Source organism: Cottoperca gobio, chromosome 6 (genome assembly GCF_900634415.1).
Source record: "Cottoperca gobio chromosome 6, fCotGob3.1, whole genome shotgun sequence".
In the NCBI taxonomy this organism is placed as follows: domain Eukaryota; kingdom Metazoa; phylum Chordata; class Actinopteri; order Perciformes; family Bovichtidae; genus Cottoperca; species Cottoperca gobio.
The window spans coordinates 22,968,224-22,989,879 of NC_041360.1; the positions used below are offsets into that span (position 1 = coordinate 22,968,224).

At 41.7% G+C, this 21,656-nt stretch overlaps 1 protein-coding gene and 1 long non-coding RNA gene across 7 annotated transcripts; one reads left to right on the plus strand and one right to left on the minus strand.

Moving 5' to 3' along the window:
- Positions 1–263: 263 nt before the first annotated feature.
- Positions 264–20,664, minus strand: ap3b2 (adaptor related protein complex 3 subunit beta 2). Of its 6 annotated transcripts, none has more exons than XM_029433497.1 (27): positions 20,578–20,664; positions 20,059–20,133; positions 19,653–19,748; positions 19,062–19,222; positions 18,795–18,861; positions 18,172–18,354; positions 16,832–17,023; positions 15,585–15,682; positions 13,253–13,307; positions 13,066–13,137; positions 12,665–12,727; positions 12,444–12,576; positions 11,953–12,062; positions 11,652–11,828; positions 11,223–11,409; positions 10,678–10,796; positions 7,951–7,989; positions 7,251–7,365; positions 6,274–6,448; positions 5,989–6,154; positions 5,809–5,884; positions 5,500–5,609; positions 4,786–5,014; positions 4,441–4,525; positions 4,241–4,338; positions 2,484–2,622; positions 264–1,773 (listed from the first exon to the last, which is right to left on the minus strand). In XM_029433497.1, exons 1-27 carry the CDS (start codon positions 20,632–20,634, stop codon positions 1,587–1,589), a joined length of 3,264 nt encoding a protein of 1,087 aa, XP_029289357.1. In that variant the 5' UTR covers positions 20,635–20,664; the 3' UTR covers positions 264–1,586. The 6 variants fall into 6 exon arrangements, with proteins under 6 accessions (XP_029289357.1, XP_029289361.1, XP_029289359.1 ...); XM_029433496.1 differs by having other exon boundaries at positions 1,587–1,737; positions 20,578–20,649; XM_029433501.1 differs by lacking the exon at positions 7,951–7,989 and having other exon boundaries at positions 264–1,737.
- LOC115009503 (uncharacterized) lies at positions 18,188–20,534 on the plus strand. The gene is made up of 4 exons (XR_003832374.1): positions 18,188–18,375; positions 19,020–19,248; positions 20,075–20,162; positions 20,283–20,534. It is a non-coding gene; the product is annotated as an uncharacterized LOC115009503 (long non-coding RNA).
- Positions 20,665–21,656: the final 992 nt, after the last annotated feature.

Below are 21,656 nucleotides of genomic sequence, written 5' to 3' on the forward strand. Positions count from 1 at the left end.
ACCAACGATGATTTAATGAATCAAGAGAAGAAGTAGATCATTCGATAATAAAGATAATTGTTAGTTGAAGCCCTGGAATCTGGTGATCAACGTTTACGTTGCATCAGAAACGTTTGTTGGGGAAATGTATGAATCTATAACTGAATGTAAGATTTAAGCTTTGTAAATCTTTGCATCTTGTAGGACTCCTCAAATACAAACAGCTTCTTACTTATTGTCCAGTGCTGACGATGACAATGTGCTTCATCACGCCCACACACACACACACACACACTCACACCTTACTTATAGTAGTACTGTATTACATGTTGCAATACATCCAATAACATTTATACATCTTCAGTTTTTATAAACTTATAGTAATGAACGTGTGCACGTCGACAGCGAGGAAGATTCTTAAGAGTGGCAGAATTTGAGATGAAGATGCGTCTTTGTCTCCGGGAGCAGCCGAGATATTAACGAAGCTTATTGTAACAAAGTGGAACGGTTCACTTCCAGGTAGGTGTTGTCTCAGTCGAGCCTTCATGCTACATTCAAGTGATCACTTCAAAGAACTGGAAAGTTACTACGCTGATCTTACAGGTGACTTGTTTCGGGGTATAACTATTATTTATATTATCTACATCCTGGAATGATAAGTGAGGCTAACGTTGGCAGAGTTGGTCGTCCCCTTGGAAACAATAGGACAGATGATTTGGATGTTTTCTCAGAATAGAGTTATAGGAAGACAACGTTTTTGTTTGTGATGAAAAGAAGGTTTAATAACATTTAAATCTCGTGACCTTCCTCAGCAGATGGAGTCACATGACCTCAGTATGTGCGTGCACGGTCACATCTTTACAGGTGTGCATATTTTGGGGTTATGATTGGATGTGAAGAGCCTCCGGTATCCGTCTCTGGGTCATCGATGGCTTGAGCTGTGAGCGGTTTGAAGTCTGTTTTAAACGCTCTGATCTGCTGAAACTGGGATTCATTCATTATTTTTTGACATTATCTGGATCAAAACCTATTTTGTTTATGTATTCATACATTGTGCAACTTTAATTCTCCCGTTTTACCACTTTTATTTATTTTAGCTGACTTCTGTCGCCTGTTTTACTTCACTCACATGTAACTATGTGTATTCTTTTATTATCGTCTCACCTCGTCTTAATGCCTTTGTCTTATGTTAAGCACTGCCTTTCATTCAGTGAGTCTGACAAGCGAGTAACTCCATCCGCTGAAAAAGGCCATTACATGTGGTTGAAAGCTCCGTAAACATTCAGTAAGAGGACCTTTTGTGTTTTCTGTCATTGAACCATCTTGAAATGAAGTCCTTTATTTCTCAGATGTGTAGATTGGAACTACTTTTCACTTTAAGTAGATTTGTTTTATTGATTCTTAAGTGTTTTTTGGATAACGACATGTAAGAAACTTTAAAAGGGAGAGAGGGATCTTATACCAGGTCATGTCTGATTGTCGTAAACATCTCGCACCGCTAACAGGAGAAAGGAGGAGGTGCTACAAGTGTCATGGACGATATGCGAGAGGCGTGTTAGGGTGAGGGGGGCAGAAGGGGGGCAGAGGGGGGCAAAGAAGGTCACACGTCACTGCGTCAGAGCCAGGAGGATGTCCTTCACCAGCATCGTGCCGATCACCATCTTCTCGCAGTTGACCGTCAGCTGGGCGGCTCCTTCCTCTTTGGACGCCACGGTGGCCAACACCAGGCTGCCGCTGGTCACCGTCCTGCCGGCGAACCTGTGGACAGGAAGAGCAGGAGGAGGAACAGGAGGACTGAGGTCAGAGCAGCAAAGATCGGAAAGTGGAGACGAAGCCACAGAATGAAAGAGGAGAGCGTCAATCAGCAGGTTGAACAACAATTACTCAAACACTGTTCATCTACATTTCATTATATCGGTTAGTTGTTTCCCGAACGCTACATCTCAGAAATCTAAGGTTGTAGATTCAGATGAATAATATTTAATAATACCAAATATAACTGGAGTACATCCTCCAGCACTGCTCTTTGCCACTAGAAGGAAGTAAGAAACGCTTTGTATTGTGTCTTCTCTTCTGTGTACAGACCCCTTCGAGTGCACCAGCCTGTAGCGCTGGCTGTGGTTTGCATAATGTGTTCTTATAAACGTGTTTTTATTATTACGTCTCATCTTCATGCAGCAATTTCCCTTTTTCCAAAACCCTTCTCTTCAATGGGAGACAATAAAAGTAACCTTAACCTTCTATGCCACTCCACCACAGACGTGAGTATATTAACAATGAATAGATTAAAATACATCGCACACACACACACACACACACACACACACACACACACACACACACACACACACACACACACACACACACACACACACACACACACACACACACACACACACACACACACACACACACACACACACACACACACACACACACACACACACACACACACACACATCTTTGGAGGATGTTCCCATGTACACAGTTATTAATCTGCTCACCTGCACTCTCTATCTGAACCGCAGGGGACTCTGCTGAGGTTGGCGGCGGTGATCACACTCTGGACGATGGCGTGTTCGTTCCGGCACTTTGCGTCCAGGGTTAGCTTCTCCGTGATCTCGTTCATACCCATCAGCTGACCTGCAGAGCAGCGAGCAGAGCGCTGGTCAAACTGGAGAAGATGTGCAGCTGCAGATTCTTTTCTCTCTCTCCCAGAAGCAATAAAATGCAAAGCGGTTGTTAAAAACGCAGCGCTACACAACAAAGTGCTGCTTGTACAGTGTCTCAACACAGTGCTGCTTTATGCATGACGTCAAATCAATTGTTCTTCCAGCTGCGGACAGATACAGTATTATACACAGATACTGTATTTAGAGCTACACAGGTTTGATGTAAGACTCAACAGTTACACAATGACTGATGATCCCACTGAACACAGCGGAGAGGAACATTTATTCATGAGGTTTCAGTGTAGTTTGAAAGCCAATGGCATTGATTTTGGAGATTTGCAGGTCAGAAGAGACCCCCGGGGGTGGGGGGGAGAGGCTTTCACATGTACATTTTAATGACTATATTTCATTGTGAAGTCCTAACTGGTGCTGAAATAATTAGTTATTTATTAACTCACATTAAATCAGTGCTTCCTAAACTTGTGGTTGTCAACCTGCACATGATAAATAAACACATTTTAAATGTTAAAATCTAGTTTTTAGTTTTGCCTGTGAAGTACTACATGATATACATATGAAGCATACAACACCCTCTCTCTATTATGGATAATAAATACTAATAAACTAACCTTTAACAGGTCAAAACAAAGTGACACAAGGAGACAAATAAAGCTACTTTACTCTTCGACCTGCAAATCACAAAAACAACATTTCCACTCTTCAGATTGCCGACATGGTCAGTGGTCATCAGCAGCTTGAAAGCTCAGCGAACACAAACATGAAGGAGCCTCGTGTTCATCATTATGTTCACGCTTTTAGTTCACGCGGTGCTCGAGGAGTGAATCGGGATCAGTGGATGAGCATTTCCAGTCAGTGTAGCAGAGTGTGAGCGGCCTCTTAATAAGATGCAGGTTAGTACAGGTGAGTCTGTCTGCAGCTACAGACCTGGAGATGCAGTTAAGTGTTGATCACCAAGGCAGGAGGGGGGAGTAAGCCGGAGACATTAGAGGAGGGAGGAGGGGGAGGGGTGTCTGTGTGAGGCTTGCTGGAAGGCAGGTGGGCACACAGATGGCAGAGGAAATACAAATCTATCAACTTACCTAGTAATATCTTCTCTATTGGGGACAGTACGAAGAGGGAGACACCGGGGATATGACATGTTTAAAGAGTCACTGCGTTATCTTTAAAACTGGCTCAGTGTTAGTCAGGATGGGTAATGAACACAAAACAACAGAAACATGCTGCTAACTGTCGTCTGGAGCGGCGCTAACAAACACTCTGTCGTGTTGTTTGTGTTTAAAGTGGCCGGTAAACACTTGTGACCCGTCCCAACACCCCCACAGCATGACCTTTACCTTATACAGATTATTGTGATCAATATGTAAAATACTGGAGACTAAACCACTACTTTAAAATATCCCCCATCCTTTATGTCAGCCTGAAAAGTCAAATAATAACGTTAATAAGAAAGATAAAGGCTTCATACAGACAAACAGTATCGATCTCCTCTGTCCCCTTTTATAGACTTGTTTTAATGCGACGGTCATAAAGCCACAGTCAGAGTCATTTAACGTCCTTGCATCACTCACCTTGCTCCTTTTTAAACTCATTCTCCGTCAGGAAGACGGGCCTCATCAGCTCCCCGACCGGCGGCTGAATCGACACGAAGAACTTCCTGGTGTGAGTGCTGGAGAGTGAAGAGAGAAAACACAGCAGTTTAAGTTCTGATCATCAGGACGGGGAGGACGCTGTGAGAAGCCTGCGCGCTGAAACACAGAATCCATCTCACCAAAGCTGGAAGTTCGCGGCTTGTGTTGAGTCACAGAAATCGATGCCCATCACAGCTGTGGCCGACTCACCTGCCGGCAGCAGCTCTGTCGACACACACACACACACACACACACACACACACACACACACACACACACACACACACACACACACACACACACACACACACACACACACACACACACATAGAATAAATGTATGTGATCATTTAACATGTAAAGGTAAACACTGCAGCTTCTGGGATTGCTCCCATATTTATACATTTATTTGTAACTGCAGAAGGAATCCTGGTTTCGCATCACGTGCCAATACAAAGTGAGATCCTCAGCATCCCGTCACTCACCGATCTCAGGGAACTCTTTGACCCTCATCCCAGACTGGAGCTTCACGTCCTCCATGTGCAGGTTCTTGGTGTCGGAGGTGGAGTTGTTGGTGACTTGCATCTGCACCGCCACCATGTTGCCGTCGGGGCTGAACGGCTGTCGGCTGAAGCAGTACTCCACGCACAGACCCTCGCCCGTGATCCGGTGCAGCAGCTCGTAGCTCTTCAGCGCACTGCAGGGAGAGGTGGTCTGCAGGCAGAGCGGGGGTTTCTGTTATGGTTCACTAGTTTTCTCCATAACGTTGTAAGCTGGACTTTGTATCTGCTGTCAGCTTCTGATAATGTGTTTTAATTCAGTTCCACATGGAGATATTTACCACTAGAGGGACTTCAGAGATAAGATGCACAATTTGGATGAAGCCAAAGTTATTTGATGTGTAAAATTAGATTAGATTCAACTTTATTGTCATTGCACAGAGTCGAGGGGAAAGTACTGAGACAGCAGAACATTCAGCAGATATTAATGAAAGTGCAGAATAATGTCCACAATATATAGAATGAATTAAATAAACAGTAAGGGGGAGATATGAATACACTAAGATATAAATAATAATGATTCTTTTATCTGGTGGATGAGTTTTGGCACTTTGACTTAAATAACTGACAAATATTCCTATCTTTTGGACCCTCAGTGAAGATACAACGCATGAGACGAGAACAAAGTGTAGTACTTACTGCCGGAGAGAGAACGGTGTCAGACAGAGACAATCCCTCCAGGTCGGTCACGAGGCTGCTCGACAGGAAGGTGTTGACGGGCGTGACTTGAGGAGAGGGAGCAGGCTCGACTGGGAAGAGACACGGGAGTGAGAGATGCATCCGACAAACGTAGACCTGACTGTATTCATCCATGTTATAATATCTCTTATGGGAAATGATCTTTTGTGCCTTGTCCACTGACTTTGCCGCACTGAAGTGAGCGTCTTGACTTCTGCATTGTCTTTCAGAGCAGACATTTCACAGAGGTGAACACATGAATGAACTCACAATCATCCAGGTCGAGCAGAGACATTTCTTTCTTCTCTTTCTTGACGGGCTTCGACGGAGGTTTGGATTCAGCTGCCTGGAAGGAGATGAAAGGAGAGTGAATAGATGAAGATGTTCACGTTAGTTTTAGACGTAGGGTTCTTATTTCACCTGTTCTTATTTCACCTGTTCTTTCCGTACCTTCTTTTTCTTTTTGACTTCTGTCTCAGACTCCGAGTCTTCAGACTCCGATCGGCTGCTTTCAGACTCGCTGTCGTCCTCCTCGTCGGATTCAGACTCCGAGTCGCTCTTGCGTTGTTTATTCTTCCTCTCGTGCTTCCTCACTTCTTCTTCACTGCTCTGCTCGCTGGAAATAAAAGCAAAGATTAGGATGACGGAGTTATTACGCATGTGTGGGGATGGTCACATTCTCTCTTTGTTCCCGTACTAACAGTCCTGATTAAACACAACAGAAGCATGTGCTACCTTTCGCTTTCTTGCACTGGCTTCTTCAATTCTTTCTTTTTCTTCTTCTTGTCCTTTTCCTCTTCCTCCTCCTCTTCTTCAGACTCAGAGCCTTCCTCGCTCTCCTCGCTCTCTGATCCCGAGCCGCTCTCCTCGATGCCGCTGCCACTCTCCAAGCCGCTGGCCGAGTCCGACTCTGAGGGGACAGAGTGGGTGGAAAGGTCAGAGGGCGAGCTGGGTCAGTTATTAAAACAGAGAGAACATCTCTACCTTCTAGAGCTGTGAAATCCTTTGATGTTCGCCAATGAAGAAGATACATTTGCATCATCTCTTGTGTTATTGATGCACCAGACACCATTTCTTTGCCAGGGGCAAGATAAAACAAGATTCAACAGCACAACTGACATCTCCCTGATTCTTGTCTCTTGGGTCATACGTTAGAAATTTGCAATAAAAAAATAAAAAAATGAAAATATTAAAAAGAAATATATATATAATATATATATATATATTTTATTATATATATATATATTTTTAATATATATTATATATATATATATATATATATATCTTTTTTGTTATATATATTATATATATATATATATATATTTAATATATATTATATATATCTTTTTTGTTATATATATTATATATATCTTTTTTGTTATATACACACATTTCTTTTATATTTTTGTTTTTAACTTTGAATATTTGACACACAGGATTATTGAAAGACAAGGATGTGACGGCTCCGACTAGAGCTGGAAGGATTTTAAAATCTATGAATCGTTAAAGTAATGTTTGATGCAAAAGTTCTAAAACATTTCCTTCTTTTCTGTTTTACAGCATATCAAACAGATTATCTTTGGGTTATGGACTGACATTGAAAAGACTTTGGACTTTGAGAAACTGGAGACCAAACGATCTGCATGTTAAATGTATAATGAAAACAATCGTTAGTTGCTGCCCTGGCGGCGACACAGCCCCCCCGACGTTACCACTGTCAGCTGACTCCGTCGGCCCAGACTCTCCCTCTGAGTCAGAGTAGAACGGCTTCTCCACTTTCTTCTCCTTCCTCTTCTCGCGGCTGCTGCATTTGGTCCATTCGGGCACCTGGCAGAGGAAGCAGAGATCACACGGTAAGCCTCGGCTGTGCCTCGCAGGTGAACCCCTCAGACAGAAGCAGAGACGTGGGCAGATTACAGTAGCATGGCCATGAAGGCCTCTGCCTGGGCATCTGCTCGCACCAATGTTTGCTTCTGTGCACAGATAGATGTTAGCACCAGGCGATGCCTTCATGACCAGTTGCAGAAATGGTTCTCTTTTAATACAGGGAGCAGTTCCATTAAGAGAAGTGATGTCTTTGAGGAGTGTTGGCTATCCTCTCACACTTTAAAGTTAAAACTAGCATGAGCTAATGAGTGTGGACATCTTTAACCCCATTTGAAACCCACAAGGCGACTAATGCAACTCGACGTGTCAGAAGACCGCACTTCCTGCTGAAAGAATCACTTCTTTAATGGTAGACACCGAGGAAGAGGGTGCTGTGTTTCAGGTAGCTTTTTGGCTGAGCTAAGCACAGAACAGCGACTACATTAGGCGGGAGGGAGGGGGCGCGGGGTCAAAAAGCACTCGGGTTTTGCCGCTATATGGGGTTGAGGCTCAAGGTGGTGGGCTCTTTGCCACTAACTGACTCACACTCGTTAATGTTGTGACTCTTTCAAGCAGCGTAAAAACCTGGTAGATGCAGAACAGAAAAAGATTGGAATGGAGGTGAGATAAAGAAGAACGTTGTTTTTAGAAACAAGAGAAGACGTATGAGAACAGTTTCAGAGACAGAAATAAACCCTACATTTTATCACAGGATTTTGTTTTTGCTGGTAAAAATCAATGCACTCCAATATAACTTAATTATACTTAAATATATACTTAAATAAAGAAAGAAAAAGTCAACATTAACACTACTTACTAATACGTCAAACACAAGACAATGCATTTAGTCTAAATGTCTTCATCGCTGACGAAGCATGGTGGTGTTCTAGCATGGATTTGAATGACGAGGTGGAGCAGGAGAGGGGAAGCAGAAATCTGAATCACTCAGTTTCACACAACGTGTCACACATTTCACGTGAGACCATTAAAGGTGCAGAAGAGGAAAGTCAGTGTGTCTCTGAGTCACCAGCTGGATAAACAACCTCCCCTCAAGGTCCACTTACTCGCTTCTTCTGGTGCTTTTGGCCGAATCACATGCTAAACAGAAAGTTTGAACATCTACAGTTCCTTGACAACTGAGCAAATATCATCCGCTGATGAAGACCATGGGATGAGGCGAGTAAGAGGACCTTGAGTGTCAACTGCTGTTTCGAAGGTCAACATTTCTAATCCTTTTGACTGCTTTTATTCACTTCTCGAAGACTTCATCTCATATTAATCTCTTTCCTCTTGGGTAAACATGAGTCAGCACTAAAGGGGCAAAACCTCATTATATCCCGTCAATTGGACCGTCATCCGTTACATCATAGTGATGTAACGGATGATGAGAGACACTGGAAGAGGAAAGAGAGAGCAGGCATCAAAACAAACACCACCGCACTCCCAAACTGAAGGGGGAGAAAGGGGGGGGGGGGGGGCACCTCTCTCCAGTCTCCCAGCAGGCTGATCCGCCCCTCGCCGCTGGTTACCACTTCCTCTGTCTGTGGAGATGCATGATGTGCAGAGGGAGAGCAGTGGATGCAATGGGACTCTCAACTTAAGGTTTTCTGATGTTATACATCACTGCTGACCATTTTTGCAACTCGCACTTCTTTTAAATCAAGACTTTCGCTTTCCGCTGCCTTTGATTAAATCACATAATTATTTCTTACACTTTAATTCTTGTATGTTATACCTTATTCTATTTCAGCTTGTTTTAATTTTCTATTCTCTTGGCTCTTTAATGACTTGGCTCTTTTCCCGATATTTAGATGTTTTATGTAAAGCACTTTTGCAAGTGACTTCTTTGAAAACTCTCTTTTCTTCGTATTAAATGTGATTCCCAAGAACATTTTTGACTTAAGTCTGAAAAACAAGCGCTGAGAATCGATTGATCTCCAAACACTAAGTAAATGTTATTATAATAAAACGTATGTTTGCAATTGCCTGAAATCATTTCATTTAGGTTGATTCTTAATGAACAGCTGCCATTTTGTTCTAGTTCCAGTTGTAGAACGGGTTTGTGTTGATGTGTGAGCTGTAGTAGATGCATACATGCGGTTCTGAGGCATGTCAGATAATAAAGCAGAGGTCGGCGCTTCTGTCTCAGCGCCTGCTCACAGCTGCATTATCACGAGACGTAAAGTAAAAACACATTGTTCACTGTGACGGATCTCAAGCTAACTTCACCCCCTCAAAAGAAACAAATCTCCGTCTGGAATCAGTTGATTATCAAATGCTTTGTAAAAACGGTCAACAGTAATGCAACTACTCATTTAGCGACAACACATCCCTGTGTGGCGTCTTACACACCACCAGTCAAATCAAACTCATTGCACCTGAGGTCTCATCTTGAAATCTGCATCACAAGTAAACACGGACAAGTTAACAGCGGGTATGAAACATTGAGCTGTAAAAATAAATATCTACACAATAATTGACTTATGATGACAAAATCAAGCCTTGAAGTCACTTCTGAAGTCTTGATTTTGACAGAGAAGTGACACGCTCAAGTTTTGATTTCATGTCTTCATTTAGATCACATTGTTATGAACCGATGGCACGTGGAGTGAATGGGATGGAGAAGAAGAGGAGGGACTTTGTTCAGCTGTAGCTGAAGAGTAGGACTTTAAATAATGTCAATAACAGTTGGTGTTATTGTAGGTGCCGGCCCTCCTCAGGTGAACCTCTAGCACAGACTACAGGAGCTGCTTCACTTTAATGTTGAGGCTCATTTGTGATAACTTCAGGTTGTAGCTCCCAAATCTGTTCCCTTCTGTATCGCATGTGCTATTGGCTCAAACATGGGTGAGAAATCACCCAGACGGGGCGAGCGAGCTGCCGCCCGGAACAGAAGCAAGTGCAGCAGAGAGGGCGAGGAGTTCAATGACTAGTGAATCAGAAGTTTTTAAATTAGAAACTATAAATCCTCTTTTCTCCTTTGTGACTCATTCTCCTCCATGGCGGGGGGGGGGGATGCCAAAAGGATGCATGTTACTGATGAGCTGTTAATGTGCTGTAAGTGGGTGAAAGATGGCTAGTGGAAGATGTTATATTGGAGTTAATGTTGTATCGGATGAGAGGCTCTGATGACTCTGTCGGCCCCCTCTGAGGCACTGCTCTGGGGCAGGAGCAACCCTCGCTCCCCTCCACCTTTTGGGCCCCCGGGAAACCCCAGAGGGCCCCTGTGTCTCTGTAAGTTACTGTTCCCACTGCACGCACAGAATCCTTCACCTCCACGTTGCGCACGGACGGATCTGGGGCGGCTTCAGGCCAGTCAGGCAACTCCTGGTAGCCGCCAGCCTTGGCATTCAGCAAGTGGGACAATGAACCCAACTGGAAGTGGTCTCGATCTGCAAAAACACACAAAAACAAAGAATCCAGAATGTAAATCTGAACAGTGGTAAGTCACTTTGTCGCTGCTATCATTATTATTCTATTAGGAGAATAATAATACTCTATCTCTTCCAAATAAGCATCATTGAATTATGCCGAATTAGCCATTAGCAGTCCCTGTTTGTAATGTACCCACGGATGTCGGGACAACTATCACTGGATCACGTTTATACTGAAGGAAACTTAAAAACGTGATGATTCTCAGGCAAGTTCTGAATGGTCTTTCTGTCTATAGTTTCTCAATCTGATTATAAATCTGGAAGTGAATCACCTTCAAACTGATCAGAGCACGCATTCCGATTATCTCTCTTCATGGTTATCTCAAGAATTATAGCGGCGCTGCTTCAAACTCTCTCCCAGCTGAATGTAAAGGGCTACTGTACCTTTAAACGGAGACTCGAGGATCGGTGCAGGCTTGAGGGCGAGGAACAGTTTCTTAGCGTACTTGCTGAGCGCTCCGCTCTTCTCGGTGGGCACGATGAGCTGCCGAATGAAGCGCGCCCGATCGCGGATGTCGTAGTTCTGGTCGTACTTGGCCAAGTTAAGAACATACTGCGTCAACAGTTTGGTCTGCGAGAAACAGGATTACGAAGAACATGGAGGATGAGGACAGTACAAACAATACAATCTACCATCTGTATACAGTATGTGTGTTTGTGGAGGGGGAGTCTGTTTGTTAAGTACATTTACTCAAGTACAATTCTGAGGTACTTGTACTTACCTTTGACTGTTTTACTAAATACTTCTTACACTGGAGATAACAGAACTGTCGTTTTAAATACTAGTGACAGAACAACACATGTCGTGCACACCTGTTTGGAGTTGGTGAGATAGAGCTTGGCGGCCAAATTGATGATTTGCAGCTTGACGATGTCCTCTTCATTAGTGAACGACTTGGCCATCTTCCTCAGGACATCCGGGGCGATCTTCGGCACATGCTCACAGTATTCTCCGATCAGCCACAAGATACTGGCGCGTGCCATCGGCACCTGAGAACAATTACAATTAAATGAGATGCTTGTGTTTGTGTTTTGGTTGGATAAACCTCATTTAGCAAGCTTGTTTTAACACAGCAACCAAAGACCAACTCTGTTTAGTTTCTAAACCGGTCACCTGGATGTTGTCCGTTAGCTTCGCCATGTGCTTTATGATGTCGCTGTGTTTCTCCGGTTGCATCTGCAGCAGCTTCTTAATAACCACCACCGACTCGGCTACGACCAGCTCTGTACAACAGGAGGAAGAAAAATCATAAATGAACAAATCATAAATAAACGAGCCCACTTCTGCAGAATGACAGGAGGCCATTGGTCAGTTAATAAAAAAAAACATTAAACTGTCAGGAGTCCGGGGAGGGAGCATTTTCTCCTTGATAAACAAGCCCTATTAGTCTATTTTGATGGGTTTTTTTATGCACCCTGGCACCTTATTTACATTAAAAGTACAAAATAAAATTGTGAATCAATTTATTTTCATTGTGAATTCAAACCTTTAATCTCATCACAGCCCAGATTTGGGCCACAGGCCATAAGTTTAAGTGTTTTTATATGTTTTAGCTTGCTTGGATGTGAAGTCTGTAAGCATCCAAGTGTCTCAGAAGGACTCACCGTCTCGGTTGGACAGCAGCTGCACCAGGCCGTTCAGACACGTGTCCCTCACCTCGCCGATGTTTGTAGCGCAGCGGCCGATGGCTTGGATCGTGGCGGCCACAAAGTCTTTATCCATGCTTTTAATGTACGTCTGCCGGAAAATAAATATTCCCTCAGATCTGCACCTTCTTGCTATGATTGACACATATCCACTCTTCACAAAGCATCTTTCACTGTACCTGAAACTCTCTGAGAATGGTGGAAATGTTCGTCTCATTGGCCAGATTGGTGAGAACCTCCAGCTGCAAAAGACAAAAAAAATCAAATGTTTTTGAACACTGAAAACTTCATTTAAAATGATATATTGTAGCTGTGTGCACTTTCACTTTTAAATTATATTTATCGATGTCTACATTTTAGAAACAGCTTTCATTCTTATTCATGGGAGTTTAATTGGCAAGAGTTGTTTCGATAACTCAGCTGTAAGTGGGGTTTACAATGATTGATAATAGGCTAAAGATGCTGCAGATAGTTGTACCACCATGTCTCAGATTAAGATAATTAACAGTCTTCCATTGATGCAGCATTAATATTAAAGAGAAAGGAGATAGCAGCACAATAGAGTAGAATAGAAAATAACCTTAAGGACTTTAATCTGGGTTGGATCTGTAGAGCGGATGTAGAAACTCTTCAGGTACGGTTCAAACATCCCCTGTGAAGCATAACGACAGGAAGAGAAAAGAAATCAGTGAATCTGCAGCTTCGTCAGCCTTTGATTTCAAGTTCAACACACAAACAACCAAAATAAACCGGCAGGTGTCGCTCACCCTCCTCTTAATCGTCATTGTTGCCACGTTCTGAAGAACGACATACTGGACTTCACTGGAGGGAGAAACAGAAACAAGAAGGGTTGATGGAGAAACAGAGTAGGATATAAAACTGATGTATTTTTTATGAATATTTAAAATTAGAAGCTCCTTAATTATAAAAATAACTATTTTAATTCTTAAATAATAATAATAATTATATATTTTTTTATTTATAGAGCAATTTTCTTCCAAGAGATGAAGCTCAGCTTTACAATAAAAATGCAACACAAGACAGTATAAGACAGGATAATAAAATATATGAATAGTAAGAAAAATAGAGACCATTAAGAATACAAATGAGAGAATTAGTAAAGAAAAATTATAATAAAATTGACATTAATTGTAAGCCAGCTGTTTAACATCATATCAGCTGGTGTCCTAAACCTTCAGTCTTGTAGACAATGAATCAATTGTTTACGCTGGCTAACAAAAGATACCCTATGTTGAATTAAATGGGCAGTTTGTTGGATTTTCTGTTAACTGTCAACACTGTAAATAATATATTCTGAGCTATGAATCAAAGATCTTGCAGCCAGTCAACGTCTTGCCATACAAAGACAAAGCTAACTAGTTGTGTAGCATTAGCATGCACCTGAGCTTATAGCCTGCAAGCTAATTCACAGAGAATAGAAACAGGATTGAGAACAGGCTCCGCTACAACCTTTTATTTCAGATAATATTATGGTTGAATATTCATCTTAGCTTATGTCCTGCTCTTGAGTTTTGTTGGATTAGAGAGGACTTTAAACACCCAAAAGATAGGTTACCACTGGTGAACCCACACAGGTGTTTTCACGTAGTCTGCCTAATTACACCTGACTGCAACATTAAACCTGAGCAAAAGTCTAATTAAATGACTGAAAACACCCGTGTGTGTGCATGGCATTCAAACCTGTGATGTATAACGTTGAAGGAAATAAGAAGACAAATTCACTTCCAATCCACAACTGACCAGCCATTAGCGTGCAGGTGAATGACGACACAAACCATCACATTGTAAAATGAGCCTGTGAGCTGCTAGCTTAAGTGAGCTGCTAGCTTAAGTGAGCTGTTAGCTTAAGTGAGCTGTTAGCTTAAGTGAGCTAGCAAGAAAGTGTTAACTTAAAGTAACAACTCTTCTCAAGAAACTCTCATGCTAACCTTTTAGCTGTAATTCTGAGTCCATAAAATGGTTGAAAAACATCAGTACCTTTCTTGTTAAATATCCAGGCGTTATTCTTCAAGGTAGTAAACCAATGTGTTTTTAATTAGAGCTAAGAATCCATATGAATAATGAAGTCTAACAAAACATATCGTACGGTGCAATGGATTTCTGACAAATCCCCCGCACAGCGACGTTGCCGTTTTCTGCCTGCTGAGTGATGATCCCATTACAGCACGCTCCGAAGCCACAGGAGCACTTGTTCAATGAGAAGCTGACAGTTTGCAGGACTTACAGCCGAGAGGCCACCTATGTGCCATCATCACTCCTTATGGTTTATGCCTTAATGTTTACCTCAGACTCACTGAGCTCCCTGTTTAATTTCACTCCTTGCTCCTGGCCTGTGAAGATTTATTTTACTACCCTCACTTGTCAAATCTTTCAGTTCTTATACAGTTTTCCACTTTGCTGAGTTTCATGGTCTTTATAGTTTCCTCTTATCACATTCAGCTGTGCATTTCTTTTATTTTTTTTCATTCCTTTTCAAGTGAGACTCATAAACGCAGCTCTTATAGAGTGCTGCAGGGGTGACTTATCTTTGTGGGCAAACCCCGAAGTTTGCATCAACAAAAAGTCAGTAGGATTTTTCAGCAAGATAACCTTCACAAAAAATGAACACCACATCTATGATAAGCGTAAATGCAATCGGCAGAAGTAAAAAGCTAACATTGGGCTATGAACAAATTGCATCGTGGCCGCATGACTGATGAGTTTAATGTTCCCAACAACGTCTGTCGTCTCATTTAGCCACCTGTTAGAAAACAGCTCCAAAATTCACGTGTGGGGTATTTACTGACGTATCTACATCTTTTAAACTTATGTTAACCGCAGACCTTATATAACCAAAAACCCATTCATAAAGCCCATTGATTTCAAGAACAGGAAACTGAACAGTAAAAAAAAGGACCAACTAATTTCTGGGTTTTAGGACTCTTTCAACCTTACTTCCATTCTCAGCCACAATAACGTTGTGAGATGCTGCGGTCCTTGATTACACTGTGATTCATTTTGGAATACGCTCCTGCCAAAATCTAAGGTATAGCAATTTGAATAGACAACTTGTTTCAAATTATAGACAGGACAGCTCACCTGTGGCTCCTCAGTAGACGGACCAGGGCCTTGGCAATCACCCCGACCTCCGCTTTCGGGGCAAGATGGAAATAAAGCTGAGCCACAGCCATCACCACCTGGAGCGGGCAGAGAAAACAGATGGAGGTTGATAACAATCTCACAATATAAAAGATATTAAAGAAGTTGCATGTCCTATATTGTCAGTCTATTCAACGTTTTGTTTTCCAATGAGAATTCATTCATTTCCAAAGTAACAGTTCATTACCGTCACTGCTTTGCACTCCAGTATGTTGTCGTGCAGATGTGAAATGTGTTGGATTTATTCAGTGTTGAGTATGCATGAAAGAACTAAATCAAATACTGTTTTGCCCTCTCTTGTTTTTAACAGCTCTCAGCTAAAATGTATTTAAAGTTAAACAAATAATCATTCATGGGGAAGAGTTTTTAAAGCACTCAATCTGCATATTGCACTCGATCATCAGTCGTGTTTCTGGTCACATGATGAATGTCCAATATTCTCTTTCATCATATTTTTCACTGAAAACAGCTGCGTGTGGCGACTGAACAGTTGTGGGCCAGAAAGACAAACAATGAGCTGAAACTCACAATAAATCTCTGTGGCTGAATATTATCATTTGCACGTTTAAGTAGTACGTGTAGTGCTAGATTCTTACTTCCAATGCCTTCTTCTTAGCACATATGGCAAAATAAGAGCTTCACAACAATGTAACTATTTAAAGACATCAGTGCAAATTGAAACCATTTATTTATTACTTAAGTGGAAGAAATTAATTGTGTAAAGCGCAATTATAGAGCTCACTGATTGTCTGCTAAACGACATGCAAGACGAGGAGCGGGGTTCATCTTTAACCTCCTTGAAGCAAACAGCTGCTCTACAGCAGAACAAAGGCAGAATAATGTGTGACGGGGGAATTTCATGACATCTAACGTTGAACAAAACCGGCCTTCCAAGGTGACCACAGCAGCACTAATGCAGTGCATCGCTTTATTAAATTCCTTTGGGAGATTGTCCTCATTTCAGATTGAGACTGTCAGCTCTGCTTAAGTGCTCAAGGGCACTCCAGCTGCTTGTTAACACGAACCAAGGTCGTTCATTTGAAGACCTCAACTACTCCCAACATCGACCTGATGCCCAATGTGGAAATATGTTGGAGAGAAAACAATTAGGATCTCTACCATGGCAACTGACTCAAGAGGAGACTTAATTGATGTTAGGTGTGTGTGGTGTTCGTCAGCGGTCTCACAGCTGCGTTGCGGCTCTGCAGGAGCGGCTTGGTGTTTCTCAGCAGCAGCCGGTGGTCTGGATCCATCACGTACGGCTTCCTCTTGGCCATGGCGGGAGCCTCTGCCTTCTTGTCTTTCTCGTCCTCCTCCTCGTCCTCATCATCATCAGAGCCGTAGAAGGCCTTGTCGTTTCCCTCCTCCAGCAGGGACTCCTGCAGAGACAGTGGGGATGAGGCAAAGTGAAATCTCTCTTGCATGGAAAGTACTGTTTGGCTGCTTTAAAAATGGTAATTTGCCCTTGAATATATTCGTTTAAAAGCAGCAACATTGTGTACGAGAAGCATCATTACACATCCTCACGTTAAACAAACATGCAGTGCAAAACGGTTCTGGAAATGACCACAATAACAACGCTCATCACGGTATTAAAAAATGTCTCAATTTGTTGCTAGTCGCTAATGAGAAATTAAGTCGACAGGTGGGTCTGACAAAATCCACAAGTTGGCAACGATGGAAGAGGAAAACAACGATAAGAGGGTTTCAATCTGTGCCTCTGCACAGTCACAATGGCAGAACCAGAAGAAGATCATTAATCCAATGCAAATGAGTTGTTGGGTCTGTCACACATAGTGAATTTAGACTTCTATAACTATTAAATAATCGATTACAGTGTATAGTGTTTCATGCAATCAATATACATACTATACAGTGTAAAGAACACATAGTACACATGGTCGTGAAACAGTAAACATGTCTGTGGTAAAGTAAGTAAGGGTATAGTGCAGGCTTTATTGCTAACAGTACTTTATTAATTCTCTAATTATTATTTTAAATTTTTAATAATAAGTTTTTAATTTCACTTATATATTTATTTATCCACTGTCTTTTTACTGTCAGATGTTATTGTGTGTTGTAAAGAACTTTGAGCTGCAACCTTTGTATGAAAAGTGCTCAATGAATAAATATTATTATTATTATTATTATTATTAATTGATAAAGAACTCATCTTTTAAGGCAATTATAAGGGAAAAATCTAGAAGAAAATAGCTAGTTCCAGCTTCACAAATGTGAGAATTTGCTGCTTTTCTGTCTTTAAAATTAAATATTTTTAGGTTTTTTCCGGCAAAACAAGCAAAATTAAATTGTGCATTTTTCACTTTTTTCTCTCATTTGAATAAATGAATGAATGAAACTGATTGTTACCTTATTAACTTATTTAAGTGGTGAGCTAAGAAGTCTGACACAAGTCTTATCAGCACAGAAGAAATGAATACAGCTTACTGTATAAACTAGTGAGCAGAAGTTACTCTTTCATAACCGGATTACTTCTGCACTGATTCTGTTTGTGCTTCTTACTCACGTTCATGTTCGGGTTGAGGAACTGGGTCCTGGCGTAGCGGGTCAGCATGTTGATGATGACGACCTGCCCCCACTCCTCCACGTCGATCAGGAGGTTACACAGCTTCCTGTAGTTCTTGTGGATCAGCTCAATGCGCTCCGGACAAACCTCCTCAAAAGCCATAACAACGCTTCCTGCCACCAGCTGCAGCACACGACACGTGACGTGAGGAGAAAGTTCTTAATGTCAGGGGAGTACATGTTATCCAGGAGGATTACTGGGGCATTAAATCCAGCCCACGTATTCTCATATTACCACTGTTGTTTATTTTGTACATAAATATATGTGAGGTTTCCAAAATACTAATATTATTTGCAGACGAAAATGAACTGAAAATGTAAAAGAGTTGAATTAAAATAAGACTAAATGCATCATCTTTGGGAAACTCAAACAAGAACCTCATTATTAGAAATTGAAAGTCTGTAATGACATTTCTTGGAGCAATAATAGATAATAAATGATGCTGGAAATCCTATATAAAGTATATTAAAGCTAAAATATCAAAGTCAATTACAAAACTTTATAAAGTAAAAGATGTTCTAACTCAAACTTCATTATACAACTTTATAGGTGTAAAAACCCACCGTGGTTTTGTCAGCGAGGAGTTTCTCTATGACTTCTATCAGCTGGTCCTTCTGCTCTGGATCCAAACTGAGAGCAGAGAATACAATCATTCAAAGAAATGCTGGAGAAAGAGCAAATGCTCTTAAGAATATATATTCTGTCCAAGCAACTAGAAGGCTTTTTACAATAAGTACTAATAAGTGAAATGATCTAAGTTCACCATATTGTCTTTACACCCAAAACAGGGAACCAGGGGCCTGACTACTGAAAAGGTCTCGGTAGGTCACCTGTAGAGTTTAGGAATCGCGTGAGCGGCTGTCTTCCTGACGTACGGGGACATGTCAGAGGCAGCTTCTTTGATGGCCAACATCATTATGGGGACGATGATCGTGACTCGAATGCTGGAGAGGACTCGCAGCGCGCTGGCTCGGATCAGCTGGTTCGGATCCTGCAGAAGCACAGAGCAAGAATAAGGTTCATAAGAGTCCACAGCAATATGAGCACAGCTGTCCTTTGAGCTAACATGTAGCCTGTTAGCATGCTAACATTTGAGAATTAGCACTAATCACAGCATACAGCAGCTGACAGGAATGTTATCTGTTCATTCAGATTAAACAAGTTAAGATACGTTAAGTTAAGATTGAACTATGAATGTTGGCACAAAGTCTCACAGCAATAGTTTGAACAGTTGTTGATATATTTCAGTCTGGACCAAAGTGGTGGACTGATGGACACGTCTACATCGACATCCATAGAGGCAAATGTAAAAAACATACAGTCAATCTTTATTTTCTGAGTTTCATCATAACATTAGAGCCACAATTTTGATAAATGTGTTTTCTATCGTCATCCACTGGCGCTGATGAAAGCTGCTGTACCTTCAACCCGCGCTGAAAGGTGGAAATGGAGAGCAGAGCGAGATCTTGCTGCTCCTCAGCATAACGCACCAAGTAAACGTAGACCAGCTTCTTCACCTGTAGAGGAGCAGGAAGAGGGGAAACAAAATCCATATTATGTAGATTACTTCAATTATTTGCACTGAGATAAATCTGAAAGGGAAGAGATGAAGCAAAGTGATAAAAACCTTAAAAAGAGGAGAGGAGGGAAAATGCAATTTTGTTCAGGTGAGATAAAGTTAAACCCTACAGGGCTTTTAAAAATGTGATGGTTCATAAATTGCAAGCAAGAATAAAACTTTTTTTTCTCCCAGATAAAACTACACACACACTGAAGAAAAGGAGCAAATAATACATGAAGCAACATGAAACAGGCTTCATTACACACCTCAATGTTTTTACAGGCCACATTCTTCACCACAGCAGGGAAGAGATCTGATGCGTTTTTACCTCGGGCGATCATCTGCAGAGAAGAGCGAGAAGAAATCAGAGGTGAGGATTTCACAAGGTGACATTTTTCAATCATTTGAAAGAGAAGGTGCAAACTTTTTTTTTTTGGATATTTTATTCCAGCCCCTTTTCATGCTTTTCCTCCCCTTTCATGTTCCGCAGTCCTGCAGCGAGGATGAATGGGTGTGGAGCTTCAGATTATGAATTATGAATATTTAACAGCTCAGTGCGCAGCTCTCTAACCACAGTTATATCTGTTATATTTGGATCTGCATCTCTCGTGGAAGAAAAGAAAACATATGGAGTCAAGTTTGGGACAGAGAACAAGCTTTGGGTCTTTTTCTGACTTAATTAAAAATGATGCACGTTTGTTTTTCTCAAATCTTTCCGTGTCTTTTGTCCCGTCACTCGACCTGCTGATCAGTGGGATCCCAAAGTAAACAGTGTTTATACTCACAGCCACGATCCGCTTCATTGCCTCCAGCTTCAGGGAGTCTTTGTTGCTGTCCAACATCTCCTTCAGGTCGTCGTGTCTGACGGAGGAAAACACAGAACATTAGCTCACGGGTTGTTGTTTTGTTTAGCAGCACGGGAGACCTCAAACAAAACACACGGACCTATTCCACCATTTCCATTCAATGTTCAAAATGTATCAACGTTTGCAAGCGTGACCCAGAAATTATTCTCTTTAAAGTGGGAAATTCAGATTGCAAAAATATGGAAAACCTTTGAAACGGCAGCTCATAAAAGCGGGGTAATTGGAAAGTGACATAATCCCTAAAACATGTCGACTTCTCAGAGGAGCGATCGGAAGATGTGACCCAGTCCATTAGTACCATACAAACTCCCTTTTGTTATTATGTAAATAACTTGATTTTCTCTTTTTGTATATCTTAGTATTTAATATGTTTTGGGGAAACAAGCAGTTTGAGATGTCGCGTTGAGCTTTATGCAATTTAAATCGGTATTTTTCTCTATTCTCTGCTTTAATTCCTGGATCAGAAAAAGTATATTTTTTGGTATCACAACTAAAACAATACGCAGCCCTAATGAACGTGTTTCCAAAATACCTACAGTACACGTTGTTGTTTTCCCATCTTTGTGATGATATCAGCCGTCTTTTCTATCTGCATACAGTTCAAGTTACTGTGACCCAGTTAACGTGCAACTCTGCAGACGCTGGGAACAGACCAGCAAGCTCACACATGAGCAGCAGGATCCTTTGGGTGGATCTCAGCCTCCACCCTTCTGCAATACAAAAACAACACCGACCGTCTCTACAAAGAAAACCTCAGCAACGGTGCAGACAGGATCAGCTGCAGCTGCCAAGATAAAGACGGAAGCTAATTGAATGTTGAGAAACTGACCGATGACATCCGCTCTGCTGCGCTCTGTTGTCACACAACAGAAGACAACAATTACTTCACCCTTTTCTAGTGTTTAGGGTTGTAACCACATGGCTGAATGAGGTGAGGTGATGAACAGATGTGAAGTTTACTGTGAGAATGATGATGGAGAAGTATAGAGAAGACCAGA